The 21,252-nt window shown below is 37.3% G+C and overlaps 1 protein-coding gene across 2 annotated transcripts in view; it reads left to right on the forward strand.

The window, feature by feature from the left end:
* The window catches only part of LOC127517815 (cytosolic sulfotransferase 3-like), a 28,239-nt gene extending 7,486 nt beyond the window's left edge, over positions 1-20,753 (forward strand). Inside the window, exons 2-9 of one of the 2 annotated variants that reach the window (XM_051903943.1) lie at positions 13,688-13,760; positions 14,246-14,384; positions 14,563-14,682; positions 17,363-17,469; positions 18,689-18,815; positions 18,996-19,093; positions 19,172-19,346; positions 19,512-20,753. In XM_051903943.1, coding sequence (XP_051759903.1) covers positions 13,737-13,760; positions 14,246-14,384; positions 14,563-14,682; positions 17,363-17,469; positions 18,689-18,815; positions 18,996-19,093; positions 19,172-19,346; positions 19,512-19,624 — 903 coding nt within the window. In that variant the 5' untranslated portion in view covers positions 13,688-13,736 and the 3' untranslated portion in view covers positions 19,625-20,753. Of the gene's footprint in view, positions 1-13,687; positions 13,761-14,245; positions 14,385-14,560; positions 14,683-17,287; positions 17,470-18,688; positions 18,816-18,995; positions 19,094-19,171; positions 19,347-19,511 lie in introns of those variants that run through there. The other variant, XM_051903944.1, reaches the window with a different exon arrangement.
* Positions 20,754-21,252: the final 499 nt, after the last annotated feature.

The raw sequence follows: 21,252 nt of genomic DNA on the forward strand, positions 1-21,252 counted from the left end.
TGTTCATCTTGAGACAAAACAATAGCACAGACAATTTTAAGATGTCAGTGCAAGTTACTTTCAGTTAAAACAGCTCAAACATGCATTTTAGTCGTTGGAAAAAGAGCCTGGAAAACCGTGACAAAATAAATGCAACCTGCATCTGTAAAATGGAAGTAAATAGACATGGAAACAAAGACAGAAACACAGTACTACAGACTGAAACACCGCCACAGTTCACTGTTCAGGACTTGAAGCTTTTCAAGGATTGAAACTACTCTTCTAATGCAAAAAGTATGTCCTTATTCATTAAATTGATGCTCTGACGAACTCAGGGATTTCCACCATGAGCAACGCCCGCAAGCTGATCGGGAGCATAACAGAGCCAGTTTTGCAGAAACAGCAAATACAAACCCGATTCCAAAAAAGTTGGGACACTGTACAAATTGTGAATAAAAAAGGAATGCAATGATGTGGAAGTTTCAAATTTCAATATTTTATTCAGAATACAACATAGATGACATATCAAATGTTTAAACTGAGAAAATGTATCATTTTAAGGGAAAAATAAGTTGATTTTAAATTTCATGGCATCAACACATCTCAAAAAAGTTGGGACAAGGCCATGTTTACCACTGTGTGGAATCCCCTCTTCTTTTTATAACAGTCTGCAAACGTCTGGGGACTGAGGAGACAAGTTGCTCAAGTTTAGGAATAGGAATGTTGTCCCATTCTTGTCTAATACAGGCTTCTAGTTGCTCAACCGTCTTAGGTCTGTAAGGGAATTTTACAGTTAAAGACCCAAAAGACCAGATATGATGAAAAGACCCGGAGTCAAAGTTTAAAAGAAAATAAATAAATTGAAGAAAATTTTACTGAAGAATAGTTTGCAGTTTCATCAGCAGAAGCCAGCTTCAAGTCTCACAAGGAGTTCGTAGGCCGCTCTGCGTACATTCACATTTCCACAATAATTATACTCTAACAAGAGTCTACTAACTACGTCATTACTTCAGGTTGAATGATTCTGACTGGCTAAGAAAAATAGACAGATTTGGTAATCTTCCACACATGGACAGATAGTCAGAAGCATATCTCCCTTTTCCAAAACATACTGATAACATGTTCTTTTCTCTCAGTGAGAGGTACAGACAATATTCAAAATTATCTTCTAGTGTTTGAAAAGGAAAAGAAACGCTTTAACATACGTTGCAGAAGTCATTCAAATAATTTAACAGAAAGATAAATGTTGGTTAATAACTTAAAAGATATATATTGAAGCGGCAGTGGATTCCAGAATCCACCCCTTCAGTTCTTCTTTGTCGCATCTTCCTCTTTATGATGCGCCAAATGTTTTCTATGGGTGAAAGATCTGGACTGCAGGCTGGCCATTTCAGTACCCGGATCCTTCTTCTACGCAGCCATGATGTTGTAATTGATGCAGTATGTGGTCTGGCATTGTCATGTTGGAAAATGCAAGGTCTTCCCTGAAAGAGACGACGTCTGGATGGGAGCATATGTTGTTCTAGAACTTGGATATACCTTTCAGCATTGATGGTGCCTTTCCAGATGTGTAAGCTGCCCATGCCACACGCACTCATGCAACCCCATACCATCAGAGATGCAGGCTTCTGAACTGAGCGCTGATAACAACTTGGGTTGTCCTTGTCCTCTTTAGTCCGGATGACATGGCGTCCCAGTTTTCAAAAAAGAACTTCAAATTTTGATTCATCTGACCACAGAACAGTTTTCCACTTTGCCACAGTCCATTTTAAATGAGCCTTGGCCTCATAAACGCCTGCGCTTCTGGATCATGTTTCGATTTGGCTTCTTTTTTGACCTATAGATTTTTAACTGGCAACGGCGAATGGCACGGCGGATTGTGTTCACCGACAATGTTTTCTGGAAGTATTCCTGAGCCCATGTTGTGATTTCCATTACAGTAGCATTCCTGTATGTGATGCAGTGCCGTCTAAGGGCCCGAAGATCACGGGCATCCAGTATGGTTTTCCGGCCTTGACCCATACGCACAGAGATTGTTCCAGATTCTTTGAATCTTTGGATGATATTATGCACTGTAGATGATGATAACTTCAAACTCTTTGCAATTTTTCTCTGAGAAACTCCTTTCTGATATTGCTCCACTATTTTTCGCTGCAGCATTGGGGGAATTGGTGATCCTCTGCCCATCTTGACTTCTGAGAGACACTGCCACTCTGAGAGGCTCTTTTTATACCCAGTCATGTTGCCAATTGACCTAATAAGTTGCAAATTGGTCCTCCAGCTGTTCCTTATATGTACATTTAACTTTTCTGGCCTCTTATTGCTACCTGTCCCAACTTTTTTGGAATGTGTAGCTCTCATGAAATCCAAAATGAGCCAATATTTGGCATGACATTTCAAAATGTCTCACTTTCAACATTTGATATGTTATTTATATTCTATTGTGAATAAAATATAAGTTTATGAGATTTGTAAATTATTGCATTCCTTTTTTATTCACAATTTGTACAGTGTCCCAACTTTTTTGGAATCTGGTTTGTACAAACTTTCAGGCCTCCTTTTTCTCAGCCTTCACTTGTTGTTGTAAGGCATCTAAAGAATACAAAAACAAACAGGAAGTTAGAACTGAGCAATGTTCTTAAACATTTGATCGGTAGTAGTGTACGACTGACGGAAGGTGGGTCATAAATATTTGGAAATGTGACTGTTACAATGTACTACAAAATTAAGTGCAACTTGAAATATGATTAAAAAAAAGGTTTAAGTTAAAACACGCTGAATTCAAATGTATGACTATTTAATATAAACCAGTATAGGTTGATGTATACCAGGAAGCAGGGCACAAGCTGATGTGACTGAAGTGAGTTGATTCAAAACTTTAACTCCCTCGATCACAATGTCAATGTCAGCAGGTGGTTCGTGAAGTTCTCCCCCTCCTTCAGAATAATGAACACCACCACAAAGAGCTGCTCAATAATCATGTCTGGTTATCCTAAAGTTGTGTACATAAAACAAACCAGTTCCAATGCCTTTTGCTATAATAACTACACAAACAAATTTATACTTTTTCTGAAAAATAAATCAGAATATGCTGATGTTCAACAGGTACTCGTTGAGGAGGTCTTCAGGACTTTCTCTCAGGAAAAAAAGGGTGAATGTTCTCAGGTCTTCTCGGGTGAATGTTTTCAGTCTGTGATAAAGCAACTGTGATTATTTTTCTCATTTAAAAAAAAAAAAAAAAAAAAAAAAAAAATCAGAATAATCTGTAATAAGGAATCAGATTTTGTGCAGATATGTGATAGCAAAGGATAGGGCCATTTTCTTTTTTTTACAAAACTAAAATAATTTGTATTAATGACTAGCCAGATTTGCAATTAAGAAACATCTGAATCAGGGGGGAACACAGGCAAAACAAAATTACAAAACAAATATTTTTCAGAAAAAAAAAAAAAAAAAAAAAAAAAAAACACAAAAATCACATGCATTGGGTTGGCATAAAGGTGAGTTAATGAAGATGGATAATTCCAAGTCTAAAGTTTGTTAAACAGGATAAGTCAATAAACAACATGGATTTTACTCAAACATATCCAACATTAGTAATTCATTATCTATTAACAACTATCAGTTTTATAGAAATTAATGCACATGCAATTCAATAGCAAGCTCTCGCTGCTTATATTATAATAGATAGATTTGTATTAGCCACCACACATTAATCACATTTAAAAGAAAGAACAAAACATTTTAACTTTCCATATTACTCTGCATTTAGGTCTTTAGCAGTTTAAAACTTTAGTGTGATAACAACAAAGATATTTTTCATTGCAACTTGCACTATGGTTAACATGGCTAACCTATAGCGTTGATAACATGAACTGAAGAAAAGTATCAACACTACGGCACATCAAGAGGCTCAAACCGTGCTAAAGGCACTTGAATCTGCCTAACACAACAGTGGTATAGCGACATCTTGTGAACAATACAATACACTGCCTTACACTACTATTATTATCTACTATTTCTACTAACGTTACTACTAAAAAAAAAAAACATGATCATGATTTATACTAAAAAATTCCTAACATTTTCCCTGGATGAAGCAAAACACCAAGTTAGGCAAATGTAACATTATAGTTCACAAAGTCTTTACTTACAGATTTGGATCATCATTTTGGGCAGACAAATAAAAGGACAGACAAATATTAATTTAAAAACTTAACTCAATATTATAATGCAGGATTCCCCACAGCCTCGGGCGTTTTCTCCCGCACCACGCGCACTTCCCGCCCACAGCATTTCAAATATCTCGCGCTGCTACACGGTAAATGAGGAATTCATTTTAAATTCGATTAATTACGATTCTGTTAGTATTCATGTTCACAAACAACGTTAATTAACTGTAAAACACATTCAAACGCTGCATTATCCAATATATAAAGTAAAACAAATTTTCAAGTTCAACCTACCTTTCAGTCCGAGAAAATCGATCGATTCGAGCAGAAAGTTCAAGACGCTCGTGCGTCGTTACGTCAGAAAAACGTCTGACGCGGGATCCTTAAAGTGCAGGTGAGATGTTTTGAGTAGTTGTGAATTTACTTTTTAAGTTGAAAGAGTGTAACATTATTATAATAATAATGTCCAGCTGGTTCATCTCACTGACTTCCAACTGGTTGGAGTTTATCTACACACTTCAGTTGGCAGGATTTTTATTTATTTATTTATTTTTATTTTTTTGTGGGACTAGAGGGAAGGGTCATGAGGAGCATGAATGCTAATGTGAATAAGTGTTGAATGAGGGGACAGATGAATTGACATAGCTTAGTCTAAGTTCCACCACTGGGGAAATGAAGCTGACAAAAAAACAACATTGATTCAATGTTCGTATTTTTCAACACTGAAAAGCATTGAAATTTCAACGTTGATTCAATATTATTTAGCATTGAATTTTCAATCTCAACCAAAATGATGATTCTGATGGAATTTCAACATTGAATCAATGTCACCTTGCTATCTGGGACTGAACAATGCGTGGCATTGAGTTTTGAACGATTTGTCGGTTCACCTTTCCGAGTGTTTTAGCCAATCAGATATGGTTTTGGGCGGGTCCTACGCCCAGTTCTCCTATTCTTGCATGTAATTAGCATAATGTCCTTACGGTCCTTTGTTCTCAAATTCTTATGGATTTTGCTCAGAACTTTGAGAAATTAACTTTCCTAATTCAAATGTTTTACATCTTACACAAATCATTATTGCATCAAAATACTGTAAATTCATCCATCACAACGATACAGACAACACAACAGTACATACTCTCTGTAACTGAGGTAGACTTTTCTAAGAATTTACCTGTAATCAAATTTAAACACAAAGAGAATTACACAGGTTGTATGAACAAAAATAAAACATGCCTAATACGTATGATATGAACACTGCAAAAAACAGTTTCTGTCAAGCTGTTATATTCTGTTATATTGTCCAACATTCCAATTTTCCTGATGCATGTCCTTAATTTAATTTCATATGTTGGTATTAATTCAGTGTTTATAATGCTAATACTTGAACTTCAAAGAATTTTAACCCAAACTGACTGGGTTTCTAGAGAGCAAAGGTTTTGTGAAAAAAGTGGAAGACTTAAACACAAAGTGTGTAAAATAAACTGTTAAAAGGATTTGATGATCACTAGTGATAGTATTTTATTCTGTGTTGTCATCATTCAGGTTGGATTTTAGCTTTAATGTACGTTTTTAATTACTCATTAATTACTCACCCTCATGTCGTTCCACACCCCTAAGACCTTCGTTCATCTTCAGAACACAAATTAAGATATTTTTGATGAAATCCGAGGGTTTCTGATCCACACATAGGCAGCAACGTCATTGCACCTTTTGACGTCCAGAAAGGTACTTGAAAACATGGTTTAAATAGTCATTGTGACTGCAGTGGTTCAGCCTTAATGTTATGAAGCGACGAGAATACTTTTTGTGTGCAAAAACAAAACAAAAATAATGACTTTATTCAACAATTTGAACCATTGTCATATGTAGTGAACTCAGGGCAGGCTTCCTTGTTTACGTTTCATTTTTGGGTGAACTAACCCTTTAAGTCATGCAAAGAATAAAATTGTCATTACACTGATGGTTGTAAGCTTTTTAATTATATTATCTAAAGGTACATACTACATCAGCTGGCAAACCATTAGGCAGCAAAGGCTAGGTGTCTATTTAAAAAGAATGATTGTGGTTAGGAGTTTGGTCAAACTATGGCAGAGATACAGTGAATAGTTGTGCTAAATCAAAGACGGCGCCATTTAGTGTATGTGCACTATTTCATCCGTGAAAACTTGACTGGCAGGACTGGCTACCATGTCAGAAGCTTTGCAGCTTTTATATCTTGTTGGTTCGACTCAGGCCCGGTGCCATGAGGGGCAAAACGGGGCATTGCCCACTAAGATCTGATTTGTACCCCCTCAGTTTCAATTGATCCCCCCTCCGCCCTCGAAACAGGGTAGATTTTAACTCTTTGATGCGTACAATCACACTGGTGTGATTAGAACATTCAGTGCATCACTGCTAAATTCAAATTTATAGTTTGTTAAATTCAAATTCCATACACTGATGTCTATGGAAGCTGCAATAATAATCCTTTCAATTATATAATTTGACGAAGTGTTTTATTCATATAATATACACATTGTGTATGAAACAATAAAGTTTACTCTATTCTTCTCCCAGTTCACCAGCCACTTACTATTATGCATTTCGGGGAAAATTTCGTAAATCCGACAGCTCTGAATTGTGGTGCAAACTCATCGTGCGACAAAACACATTCACTTCCACATATTTTACAATCATATAATTCATGATATAGTTAACAAGTTTGTCAATATTTTGAATAAAAAAGGACAAAACTAAATAAACGCAATATCTGTCAGCTGCATGACACGTCTCCAAAGAATTAATATGTTCTAAAATAACTGTTACCTTAAACTCACTCTGGGGGCTCCGCTAGAATATAGAGCCTCTCGAACATAAATTAGAATATAGATTTAATGTGCAATTTGGATTATTTTTATAAGATCCCATGGGCCAGATTTACTAACAGCTTGTGCCAGCGCAAGCCCTCTTTTGATGTTAAAAAACTACTGTCAGGATTTACAAAAGAAAAGCAGTGCAAAATTAGGGCTGAAAAGGCATGGACTGAGTTGTTTTTGCAGCTGACCTTATTGCATATGCATTTGTAGGAGTTTCCCTTTCAGATGCAGAATTTATGGGAGGACAGTACTTAAATGAATCACGCAACACGATTTACTAATGTTTGCGCTAGTCAATTTACTGGTATTTGTGCCATTATTTAACACCCAAAAAAAGCATGTTGTACAAAAGGCCCTCAATGAGTCAAGCATGTATATAGTTCATTTGAAAGTATTACCTTTTATGTCCAGTAGGTGGCAGCATACCCAAACTCAAGTTCAGTGCAAGTATTGCATCAGCCAGAACTCCGGTTGCATTAGGAGAAAATTGCCAGAATCTTTGTTCAGGTGTGGACTGTTAGCATTTGTTTCTTGATCTAATCACCTGTTATGATGAATCCTGAGTGATTTTAGTTGGTGTGCGTCAATGACAACATAATAACACCTTCACACCTGTATTCAAATAACACATATTGTGTAGTATGGAAACAAGAAAGAAATCCCTATATGCCATACCGTGCTGATTGCTAATTCTGAATCCTAATTACTTCAGTAAATCTACATCAACCAGATTCTGTCTCCCTGAGTCGTGACTCACGTCCTGTAGTGAATGCAACTTACAACCAGTTAACTGAGTCATTCCTACCTCTTCCTAACCCATTTTGCAACATGGCTGCAATTGTTGCTGCTAGTAGGAGACACCGCAGAGAACAGAGAGTGTGTGGTAGAAGGGAGAAAATATTTTCCACTCGTATTCATTTCTTTGGAATGCCAGAGGAAGACGTTATCCTGTATATTACATGTGACAAGTTGCGCCTGTGTCGACCCACACCTGATGAGCATCAGCTCTGCTTATTTGCGACCCAAAGCTAATTTGCACTGCTCTTGGTAGATTGTGTTGGTCATTATGTAAATGATTTGACTGCATCTGTGTTCTTTATTTTGCACGTCAACAGTAGATCACGCGTAAAACTTGCCACTCCCATCGGCGCATTTGTGGAATTTCGCTCTCACGCTAATTTGCCCCGTTTAGTAAATCTGGCCTTATGAGTCCTGATAAATGCAATTTCAACTTCTGAAGTGCTTCTTTTATAAAGAATACCACTTTCTCACATAACGCAGCAAAGCAGCCCCCTGTATAGAGTGAATTCTCAATTCTCGAGCCATCGATATCAACCAATTCAGCACCACCACCATGGACAGCACCTGGTAATGTCGCACTTAAGAAGGTATACCTTAAGCAACCTCCTAAGGTATAATTTGGGGAACACACCTAGAAAATGTATAACTTTAGTTAAGAGTCTTCGTAGTGTGCTAAAAGACAATGTTATTGGGAAATCCTTGTTTTATGTAAAAAAATGAAACAGATAAATCATATCAATGCTTTCGCATGTTTATTGGAAAAATTACAATACGCAATTTCACTGAAAACCAAACTGACACATTTCAGAGAGAAAAAAAGATAAGAATAAAAACTTAAAATAACCCAACTGCATAAGTGTGCACACCCTTTAATAACTGGGTATGTGTTCAGAATGAACTAATCATCAAGCTCATGTGAAGTAGTACACGCCTGTTTTCAGCTGAGTGACTCTGATTAACTCCAAATAAATCTCAGCCGTTCTTGTAAGATCTGTCTGACATCATCTTGGTTGCAGCCACTACAAGAGCCACAACGAGCTTACGAAGCATCGACGAGATCTCAGTGTTGAAAAGTATCGCTCAGTTGAGGGCTACAAAAAACATTTCCAAGGAATTAGATGCATGCTGGGACCAGCATGGGATGCTAGTTGCTGGTTTGCATGGGTAGCGGGAGTGACCAGTTATACCAGCTCAGTTTCGCTAGTGAACAGCATTAGTTCATAGACAATTGGAAAAGTTTTTGGGACAGACTTGACCTGTTGAAAAGAGATGGTATTCATCCCTCCTGAGGTGGTGCCGCTCTTCTCTTTAGTAATATGGCACAGTCTTAGAGCTGAATCATGACAAACTGGGGCCCAGGTCAGGAAGCAGACAGACTGGCTAAACCGACCATCTCCTAGCTGTCTCACGTCACAGAAGTCAGATAAATCCCAACACATAGAGCTTCTTTCACCTAGATATTATCACATAGAGACTGTGTCTGTTCCTGAATTTAGTAAATACAAAAAACTCCCAAACCCATTTAAGGGTAAATATTTAACTTATGTTGTGGTTCAAAGGATGTTTTTTTTCCTTTCCTCAAGGAGCACATTCATTAAAGGGGTCATATCATGAAAATCTGACTTTTCCCATGTTTAACTGCTATAATCGGGTCTCTGGTGCATCTACCAGCACAGAAAATGTGAAAAAGGACAACCCAGTAACTTTGTTTTGGTAAGCCTTTCTCTGCAATCGTGAGACAAATCGAGCCGTTCTGATTTAGCTCCCCTTGTGACGTAGGAAGGGGATCTTATTATAATATTACCACCCCCTGAATCTGTATGTTTCCACCCACGGCGCCGCCATTGTTTTCGCAAGCGATGAGTAACACTGGTCCTGGAGTGCAGAAGCAGCGGTTGTCCTGCAAAGTTTAGCCACAACCCTGATCAAACACACTTGAATGTCGTCAGGATTACTAAAGCTACATGAAGCAAGGTGAGTTGTGTCACAGCAAAACTCTGCAGCACAGCAGCACTCGAGAACGACCGTCCCTGAGCTCGTGATATGTCTCAGCTATGTAAACATTATCACTGATCTGTTAACGGTTATAATAGCAAACATACGAGTCTCCATAAACTCCTGGCATCTGAGCCACTAAGGACGCAGTGGTGTCATTTTATTTATGAAGGGAATGTGGCTAGATAAATTCATATACCAGTATGTGTCATTAACACTAGAATCTTCACACGATCGTCAGTAAAACACAGAATTTCCAATTTCATATATATCTATTTTGTGATGTTTGCAAAATGTCTTCCTGAATGTGTTTAGTTAGCGCATTGCTAATGTACTGTTAAATAAGGCTAAAGTTACCATTGTTTCTTACTGTATTCACGGAGACCAGAGCCATGTCGTTATTTTCATTTGTAACCCAAAAATGCGTGTAGTCTGTGTAATTCATAAACGCATCTTCATTCTGATTAAATCTCTCCAACAGTGTGTAGCTTTAGCCATGTTAGCCGTGCAGCACGCTATCAAAATCATTCAGAATCACATGTTAGCAAACATCCACAAAATACATGGCATACCTATGTTATATGCTGCATCAAGAACAGTTTAATGACCCATTTTGCAAGTTATATTTGCTGTTAGTTTCTGTATTATGTATGCCTCAGTGTATGGGAATGACAAGAGAGCTTGGGGGCGGGGAGCACGAGCTCATTTGCATTTAAAGCAACACACCCACAAAAACAGATTGTGTTTTTGCTCACACCCAAATCGGGATAAATTTGACAAGCTATAATAAATGATCTGTGGGGTATTTTGAGCTGAAAAAGACAAATTCTACCATAAGTGATTTTCAGAATTAAGAAAAAATAAGCTTGTTGTTTTGCAGAACATCACGGTTATACAGGTGCTGGTCATATAATTAGAATATCATCAAAAAGTTGATTTATTTCACTAATTCCATTCAAAAAGTGAAACTTGTATATTATATTCATTCATTACACACAGACTGATATATTTCAAATGTTTATTTCTTTTAATTTTGATGATTATAACTGACAACTAAGGAAAATCCCAAATTCAGTATCTCAGAAAATTAGAATATTACTAATGACCAATACAAAGAAAGTATTTTTAGAAATCTTGGCCAACTGAAAAGTATGAACATGAAAAGTATGAGCATGTACAGCACTCAATACTTAGTTGGGGCTCCTTTTGCCTGAATTACTGCAGCAATGCGGCGTGGCATGGAGTCGATCAGTCTGTGGCACTGCTCAGGTGTTATTAGAGCCCAGGTTGCTCTGATAGTGGCCTTCAGCTCTTCTGCATTGTTGGGTCTGGCATATCGCATCTTCCTCTTCACAATACCCCATAGATTTTCTATGGGGTTAAGGTCAGGTGAGTTTGCTGGCCAATTAAGAACAGGGATACCATGGTCCTTAAACCAGGTACTGGTAGCTTTGGCACTGTGTGCAGGTGCCAAGTCCTGTTGGAAAATGAAATCTGCATCTTCATAAAGTTGGTCAGCAGCAGGAAGCATGAAGTGCTCTAAAACTTCCTGGTATACGGCTACGTTGACCTTGGACCTCAGAAAACACAGTGGACCAACACCAGCAGATGACATGGCACCCCAAACCATCACTGACCGTGGAAACTTTACACTGTACCTCAAGCAATGTGGATTGTGTGCCTCTCCTCTCTTCCTCCAGACTCTGGGACCCTGATTTCCAAAGGAAATGCAAAATTTACTTTCATCAGAGAACATAACTTTGGACCACTCAGCAGCAGTCCAGTCCTTTTTGTCTTTATCCCAGGCGAGACGCTTCTGACGCTGTCTGTTGTTCAAGAGTGGCTTGACACGACAGCTGAAACCCATGTCTTGCATACGTCTGTGCGTAGTGGTTCTTGAAGCACTGACTCCAGCTGCAGTCCACTCTTTGTGAATCTCCCCCACATTTTTGAATGGGTTTTGTTTCACAATCCTCTCCAGGGTGCGGTTATCCCTATTGCTTGTACACTTTTTTCTACCACATCTTTTCCTTCCCTTCGCCTCTCTATTAATGTGCTTGGACACAGAGCTCTGTGAACAGCCAGCCTCTTTTGCAATGACCTTTTGTGTCTTGCCTTCCTTGTGCAAGGTGTCAATGGTCGTCTTTTGGACAACTGTCAAGTCAGCAGTCTTCCCCATGATTGTGCAGCCTACAGAACTAGACTGAGAGACCATTTAAAGGCCTTTGCAGGTGTTTTGAGTTAATTAGCTGATTAGAGTGTGGCACCAGGTGTCTTCAAAGTTGAACCTTTTCACAATATTCTAATTTTCTGAGATACTGAATTTGGGATTTTCCTTAGTTGTCAGTTATAATCATCAAAATTAAAAGAAATAAACATTTGAAATATATCAGTCTGTGTGTAATGAATGAATATAATATACAAGTTTCACTTTTTGAATGGAATTAGTGAAATAAATCAACTTTTTGATGATATTCTAATTATATGACCAGCACCTGTATATGATATGAGAATAAGGCCTGTAGTTAGGGAGTACATTTTACTTAAAGGAAAATATAATTATATTTTCATAATGACTTTTTTTTTCTACAAACCTAGTCTGTGGGGTAAAATGCCAAAAGCTAGCTAGTTAGCTAGATAGTTAGCATCAGCTAACAATATTGACTGATTTTCAGCATGGTTATAAATAAACATTCATATTTATCTACTGTTTTTTCGGCTTGTTTTTTTTTTTTTTTTTTTTTTTTTTTTTATTTTAAGCTAAAACTGCTTAATGTATAAAGCAAATGGGTTTGTCAGAGCAGGGGCATTTTACACCACCTGTGGGAAACGCCCCCTTGGTACAAATTTCATTTTTCGTAAAAAAAAAAAAAAAAAAAATGCTTCTTTTGCAACCATTAAAGGATGAACTCAAGACAAGATGTACCTAGCAGATCTGATTAGGTCGCCATGTTCTTGTAATATAGCAGATCTTGCATAATCTCATGTCTGCAGATATGAGAACACACACACACTTTGATACCATGGCACATCATGCAATCAAGTCTGAAGGAAAATACACTCAAAGAAATCAATAACATGTACAGGAAGAATCATGTAACATAAGCATGAAAAGGATCTAGAACTCAGAGAATACGACTCCTTCCAGGCAGGTGTGTTGAGGCAAGTTGGAGCTAAATTTTGAAGGACAGTGGCCCTCCAGGATCGAGTCTGGAAACCCCTGCCACAACATCATCCTCAGATGCAGCGTCTCATTCTCTTCTCAGGGAACCAGGGTTATAGTCTTAACCAAAACATTTATTCAGCATACTGAAGCCTCTCCTCCATTGACATCCATTCTCAAAAAAAGAATGGAGCATTATGCTTTTTTTTGCTAACATTGCAGGCTTGCCTTCAAGCGGTTTCACTAGAAACTTCCAGGCAAGTGTGTATAAGGGCAGGACATTGACCCACCAGGAGCAGGATTAGACATCCCTGTCATAAGAACACAGTGTTACCACAGCATTCAAGATGTTCCCTCAGGAAAGACAAAGTGTACACTGACAAACCAATCCAGTTTTATCACACAGATAAATCAACAGCAAGTTATAGTAACATAATAGCTCCTAACACAGTTAAAAAATAATCAACAAAATGACCAAACAGGGTTTGAGGCAATGTTGAGATCTCTTCTGGAATGCTAAAGAAGACACATGTGATATTACTAGAGTCCTGTGGGGAGGGCAGTTTGAACATGTGTAATGTTGTTTTACGGCTGAGTGAAAAGCACAGAGAAAAGGGTGGGGCTAAGCTGTGAACAGAATATTAGAGACAGCACTGAATAGCAATAATCAGAAGTCCTGTTTGCATTTTGAGGAACACAAGCGAGCTGCCAGAAACATTATAGGACAGTGGAAGAGAATACAGAAAATTGAAACACTTTTTCACCATAATGGAAATCCCTGACATGCCTTCAGTGAGTACATAATTCTCTTTGAAGTGTTTTACGATAGTATAAAAATGAATATCTCTGTTAAATACCAGTTAAAGATGTGAACAGTTAGGAATGAGGATTGGCAAGTTCATAAACATTAATGTATTGTACTTTTTAAAGAACAATTGTAGGGCTTGATACACAATTGCAGGTGCACTGTGACATACAGTGTCTCAGTACACAACAAATATTTGCAAATTTCTATCATGGCTTATCTGTGGAATACCCTTACCAATATTCAACATTATTTGTTTTGCATTAAATAAAAAAAATATTCCTAAAAATGAATACAGTACAGTATGTACGTATCTATACAGAGTTGAAATAATATTGTCACTGGTAATGCAAATGTTTCTGAAATCTTGCTGTTAACAGTATTTGACATTGTTTGCTTACTGTCAGTCATGAATCTCTAATGATTGTTCAGTGCAGTGAAACTTCAGCATTAAATCGAAACTTTTCTGCAGCTGAAACTACATAGTCGGCCAGAGATGTTTGATTTTGAGGGTATTTCTATGACTCGCTTTTTCACTGACAACTGGGAAAAGGTGAAAAACTTTCAAGCGAGATCTGATGACATTCTTATCGCCACTTATCCCAAAGCAGGTGAGACTACTGCATTGAGTTTTTGTTTAATAATTCAATTTGGCAAGCATGCTGACTTTACTCTTGCATACTGCTAAGTTAACCATTAGATAACACTATGAAACAGGACCATGTATTGTCTTTCTAAACTAACCTTTAAAAAATGTATTTTAAAATTCCCTTTCCATTATTTTGCTAGGTACCACATGGGTTTCTTATATTCTGGACCTTCTGTATTTTGGTAAGGATGATCTAGAGCGTCAGACTTCCCAGCCAATCTATGAGAGAGTCCCATGCCTGGAAGCATGCTTTTCAACAGGTCAGTAACTTACAAATCAGTAAGGTAAATCATTTTATTGTTACAGTTAACTACATTTTACCCATAAATTATTTGATAAAAAAAAAAAGAGTAAAAAATAATAGTTATTTTTCATTTTAAAGGTCATTAAACAATAAAATACATTTTTAGATGTTTACAGGTGCAGGTTACACATCATTGTGTATTTGATTGTTAAAAGATTGTTAAATCTCTGTGGGTTGGTTAGGTGTGATTTGCTGTGATGTCACAATCAAGCATTTGCATTTTGGGACATGGTGCTGTATGAAGGCTACATACATACGTTCGCTCTCTTGGTCAAAACCAATGAGTTGAGGGTTTGTCAGCAGAAATGAAGTAGAGCAGACTTCCATGTGGTTGCTGCTTAGGGAAGTTAACAAATGTGTGTTTAAAATAAAGTGAAAGGCAGCCATAGTCCTCAATGGTTCTCGATTATGGAATACCTGGCAAAATCAAAGCAGGAAAAAGGAAGGAGAAACAGGGAAAAACAAAAAAGAGGACAGACACAGGCAGAGCTAAAAGTCTTCAAAAACAAGAATTAACAAAAACAAGAAACGAAACTTACAATGTTACAGACGACAACCTAGGATAGGTTTTAGGCACCCTTCAAAGACTGCCAAAACTGGATTTTAAATCTTTCAAGCTTCAGAAAGTTCATAAAGACATAGTAAAATCAATCCATATGAATCATACAAATCGTCTGAAGAGACATGATCGCTTTTTATAATAAACAGCTTTAATTTAGGCTTTTATTCACATCTAAACATTGATGAACGTACATATATAAAGCACATCAAATATGGTAAACAGAAGCTCAAACGTGAGTTCTTGTGTTTCACGACAGCACATTTAAGCAGGAACCAACAAGGTTTGTTTTCGCTCAAGTATGATTGAGCTGCCGTTGACCACGTTTGATGTGCTCTCTGTTCGCTGATCAATGTTTATATGTGAAAAATAAAATAAATGAAATCTGTTCATAATATAAAGTGATCACGTCTTTTCAGAAGACTTGGATTAAACAGCTTGAACTTGCCAAACCAAACAGTTGATAGGCCCCATTGACTTCAGTATGAAAAGAAAATACTATGGAAGTCATTGGGGTCCATCAACTGTTTGGTTACATTCTTCCAAATATCTTCTTTAGTGCTTAGCAGAAGAAAGAAATTTATACAGGTTTGGAACAACTTGAGGATGAGTTGATGACCAAATTTAAATTTTTGGGTGACCTATCCCTTTAAGGCTATAACAGTTTTGTAGTGTCTTTCAATGGCCCTATAATGCCTCTTGGCCTCCATACAAGATAGATCTTCGCCATTGTCCTTGTTCCCTAGATGGTGTTTATTTTATTGCCAAATTGCCTGATCCGTGGGCTTTGACCTTTGAATTAGTTCAACAGATTCAGCATGGCAAACTCTCCATATATTCAGTGCCTATTGAAAGTCATCATACCCCATGAAAATCTTTGCCTTTTGTCACAATACACTCTGGAAAATAAAATAAATTAAATCTAACTTTATTGAGCTGTATGTACATATTATAACCCTCATCATCAAAGTGACAATAACATTTTAAAACATTCTGAAGAATTATTAAAAATTAGTGAAATACCTGGTTTGGTAGAGTGATCAGCCCCTTAGAGCAGTGGTTCCCAACCTGTGGGCCGCGGCACACTAGGGGGCCTCAGTGATCCTCCAGGTGGGCCACGAGATAAATTAAAATTAATTTAAATATATTAATATAATTAATTAATTTAATTATTAATATGTTACATTTAATAAATTAAATTAAATTATTAAAAAAACACATTTAAAACAAGGCACCACCTCTCTCGTACGCATTCTGTGATTGTTTGGGTTCAGCCCAGTCTGTTTCTCACTGTGCTGCGGTGAAATAAAGGCTGTTTCTCAATTCCAAGAACGGCTTGCATTCTCGTGGAGTCCGGTCTTGCCAGGCGACCTTGAAAGAACGAACTCGGAAGGATGCGAGGACATGGAACGCATCATTTGAGAACTGAGATGCGATCTTGTTGCTCAACTGACCGTCCCAGCAATTTATAAGTGGCTAATGCACAATAAATACAACATAACATCACAAACAAATGTCATAACCTATTAAAAGATTACTTTCATATTATTATTGTAGACATTGTTTTCATATAATTTTATATCTTTATTTCACCGCATAATCACCGTATTTATGAAAATGAGTAGCCTTTGTGTTACATGCTTTGTCAATGTTAAGATTCTTTTTTATATTCCAATTAAAATACTGCAGGCTTTCTTCAGGTTATCACTTTATTAAAATTAAGCAAAACACACGGACAAATGTTTACTTTCACGAGCCGCCACATATGCGAGTTTGTAGCGGGAATCTCATAAGTGAGAACGAGAACTTTAAAGCTTACAGGCTTCCGTACGTCGACCGCCCGCAGCGTCTTCTGGGATTTTTAAGTCTGCATTCGATGCATCCTCGATATCAAGAACACATCCGGGCACTTTCATGCGTCCTCTGTTAAATCAGGGGACTGATAACTTTTCCAACCATGTTATTCCAGTTCTTACGGTTTTTTTTTAAAATTAATTTTCAGAACTGTTGCCTTTTTTGTGAGGCAAAATTTGTAAAGCTGGAAAAGGGACACTTTACACAACATTCTAATGATCAGTTACAGGGACAGAAATGGCTGATCATCTGCCCACCTCTCCTCGTCTCATCAAAACTCATTTACCTGTTCATCTGGTACCCAAGTCCTTCTGGGAGCAGAACTCAAGGGTAAAGTACTGCGGATCCTTTTGACTATGTGATGATAAAATGTAATCGAATCTGCCAAAATCCGACATTGTATTTGGATATTGACTTCAATGTTTTCTAATTTATATTTAATTGATAAGCTTTTGAAAATGCCTTTTAAATAAATGTGATCAATTATGAGACCAATGATACCACTTTTCCACCAGTACGAACCGGGTGCTAGTTCAGAGCTAGTGCTATTGCCAGTTTGGAGTTGGTTCAACTGACAAGCCTTCTAAGAACCGGTCTTATGTCACTGTATACGTCTCATCTTTCACAGCAACGCTAGCGCGCCAGCACCAAACACACCAAGCTTGTTCGAGATGCATCCGAGCCACAATCGGTCTGATCGGTGCATGACACCAAAGCACCACGAGGGCGATCCAAAAGCACAAAGAGTCGTATGCTTTACAAATGCTCCCGCGGACCCGTGGCACTCCGATGTCACACACCGAATCCAATTTGTATAGACGGAGATTACAATCGAGCTCGATTAGCTGCTATTTCAAAAATGGCGGTCACAAGTTTCTTTTTGGTCACGGTAACCCCACCCCCAGCCGCTGAAGCAAGCGGTTCTTACTTCTAGACCAGCAATGTTTTGGTGCTACTTATGAAACACTTTTCCTGGTTCAGAGCTGGTGCTTTGGCTGTCGAAAGACAAAGAACTGATTTGAAACTAGGCTTTGGATCTGAACCAGCACTCAAACTGCCTTGGTGGAAAAGGGGTATGAGAGCCTTGTTTACATCTTGAGGTTCCTAACAATTTCCTATAGGAAATTAATGTTAAAATACTTTATCATATCCCAGATTAATGTTCAAAGACAACAAGCAACTAATTTGAAACTTGAGTTTGAAATTTGAAAAGTGTAAATGTTGCTCTGTTTTGTTGAGTATTAACATAGCCTTAACCAATGGGCCACTTTAAATACTACCCTAAAGACAAATGGCAGGTGTGGGACATAGTTGTGAAACCTGTTTGGAAATAGTCACTATGTATGGAATTATGGTCCCGCTAGTGGAACAGAAATTGCGCAGTGCAGCTTTAATAAAAGTGAAGTACTCAACTATAGTTAAATAACTGAAATAAATATAATGAAATTGTAACTCTCTGAATAATATTGCATAATTCATATAACATAATCATATAACATAGCAAGTCCTGTATTATGTCGTAATTTTTTTTTTCTTTCACTTATTCCAGATTGTGTATGTAGCACGTAATGCAAAAGACAATGCTGTTTCCTATTTTCATTTTGATCGAATGAACATGGTACAGCCTGAACCAGGAGAATGGAACAACTTCTTAGAGAAATATATGAAAGGGAAAAGTAAGTAGATTAATCAATCACAGCTTGGGTGCAATCCATAATTTTAATGTCATGATTTAAAAGGGATTTATAAAACACTGAGAATGTAAATATATTTCTCTTCTGAATTACAACCCCTACATTATCAATCAAGAACTTTGGTATGGAGGTTTCATTTTAACATCAGTAATTTCCCGCCAGATGTGTTCGGTCCTTGGTACGATCATGTCAATGGATGGTGGGAGAAAAAACAGACGTATTCTAACCTACTGTACTTGTTCTATGAGGATTTGGTTGAAGTAAGTTAAATTCACTAAGTGACCATTTGATCAAGTGTAAAATGTGTCTAAAGTGTGTGTTTTCCTTATCTTATCCAGGACACTGGACGTGAGGTGGAACGTTTGTGCTCCTTCTTGGGTTTGTCCACCTCAGTTAAAGAAAGGGAGAAAATAACAAAAGGGGTTCAGTTTGATGCCATGAAACAGAACAACATGATCAACCATGTCACAATCCCTTTCATGGACTTCAAGATCTCACCCTTCATGCGGAAAGGTTAATAAACCGCTGAATCATCTAATGATGTCCTTCTGAGTTCTGTACTGACATAATCTTGTGTGAATTTGTCCGTTCAAGCACAAGACTTGAAAGAGACCTCAATATGTGCGCGCTGTACATGTTCACTTGATTTTTATCTTCTTTTCATTTGTGTTCCAAAAGGTAAAGTTGGAGACTGGAAATGTCACTTCACAGTGGCACAAAATGAAGAGTTTGATGAGGTCTACAAACAGAAGATGAAGAAAACCACTGTCGAGTTCCGCACTGAGATTTAATATTCCAGTTCTAGAGTTCTAGGAAGAAGGTTGATTGTTGCTCTTCTGTTTTCACATAGAGGATATTTAAGATGTTTTTGCACACAAACTAGTGCTGCACAATTTATCGCACAACACGAAAAATAACATTGAATAACATTGAAACGCGATTATCGCTTAAATTCTTATTGCGATTATGAAATCGCAAAGGCTGTGATGTATTTATTTTTATTTTTGTATATATTCTGATGTGTCTATGTGTGTATATATATAATATATATTGTCAATGAAATATGGCTCCAAATGCTAATCCATCTGAAAGCACTGCGAGTTTGAGTCGCTTATAAATGTACATTTGAAAAAGCAACATGCGTCAAACATCTTTCCAGACTTAAGAAGCATTTATTATGTATTATTATAGATTATTATAGATATATTACATCTTGTCCAACAAAAGACAACATTTAATAACATGTTTTTACTCCAAACTCACTTCATAACGACAGTTGAGCGTCCTTCTGTGAGATGATGTGGATCTTACACAGAATAAGGCAGTCATGTGTTTATTAGTCATGTTTAATCAAAGCGTTTCAATCCTCTGTTTATTCAGCTACAGCGATATGATGCATGTTATCTACTTCTATGGCAGGGCATATTCAGAGTTTCTGCACAAGAGCGCCCTCTGGCTTTCAGATGGAGAAGCATTTGCTACTGATCACAGAGCCATACAGCTCTGACAAGCTGCGCATTAAATAATCGCAGCCTTTGCCAAACCTTGTGCGATTTAATCGTGATAAATTGTGCAGCCCTAAAAACACTGTAAAAACCTAAGCTATGATGTACTCAATTTTGTACATGTACAATTTAAGGCTGTGAAATCAATGAAATCTACCTTATGAACTGAGTAAATGTAAGTAAAAAGTTTTTAGTAGATCTAAATAACTACATTTGAAACTGAGTAGGCCCAATGAGTTATGGTTAATCAAAAGCCAAATTAAAAAAAATATTTATGAGTAATGTGATCTTTGTTATTTCATTGAATTTACTGCCACACTTTAATATGTTAATTATATTATCAGAAAACTTAACACATTTAGCGTTGTCAGGCTTTTATGTGTGCTTAATGAATAAAACAGGAGCTGCGCACTCGGGTTTATGACTGCTATAAATTTGATCTACCACAAGATGGTGCTGTCTTCAACACTCCTGATGCTTTGACTCTTTTTACAAAACAGAGAAAAACTTCTAAGCTTTAAGTGGCTTCAATTCTCTACCCCAAAAGGCAAAAAAAAAAAAAAAAAAAAAAAAAAATTCAGAGTCCAAACAGGGCAAATAATCCACTATTTAACCAAAGTCACTAGTAACACACATTAACACTCAGAGCAACTTAAATACCTCACAGGAAACACAGCAAAGGTGAAAACATAATACAACGGTGGGAAAACTGAAAATGAAACAACGAGGGCCTCTAGTGGCCAAAACAAGTCCATAAACCTGACAATTAAGATCAGGTTGCAAAATTGTTTCCCTTGATAATGCCCTTGTTGTTTTTAGGCACTACTGAATGATTTTGCTAGCAACACATGCCAGCAAGTGTGTGCAGTCTCACTTATTTGAAGAGTCTTATCAGGAATAAAGACACCATAGTG

Source organism: Ctenopharyngodon idella, chromosome 8, assembly GCF_019924925.1.
Source record: "Ctenopharyngodon idella isolate HZGC_01 chromosome 8, HZGC01, whole genome shotgun sequence".
NCBI classification, from domain to species: Eukaryota; Metazoa; Chordata; class Actinopteri; order Cypriniformes; family Xenocyprididae; genus Ctenopharyngodon; species Ctenopharyngodon idella.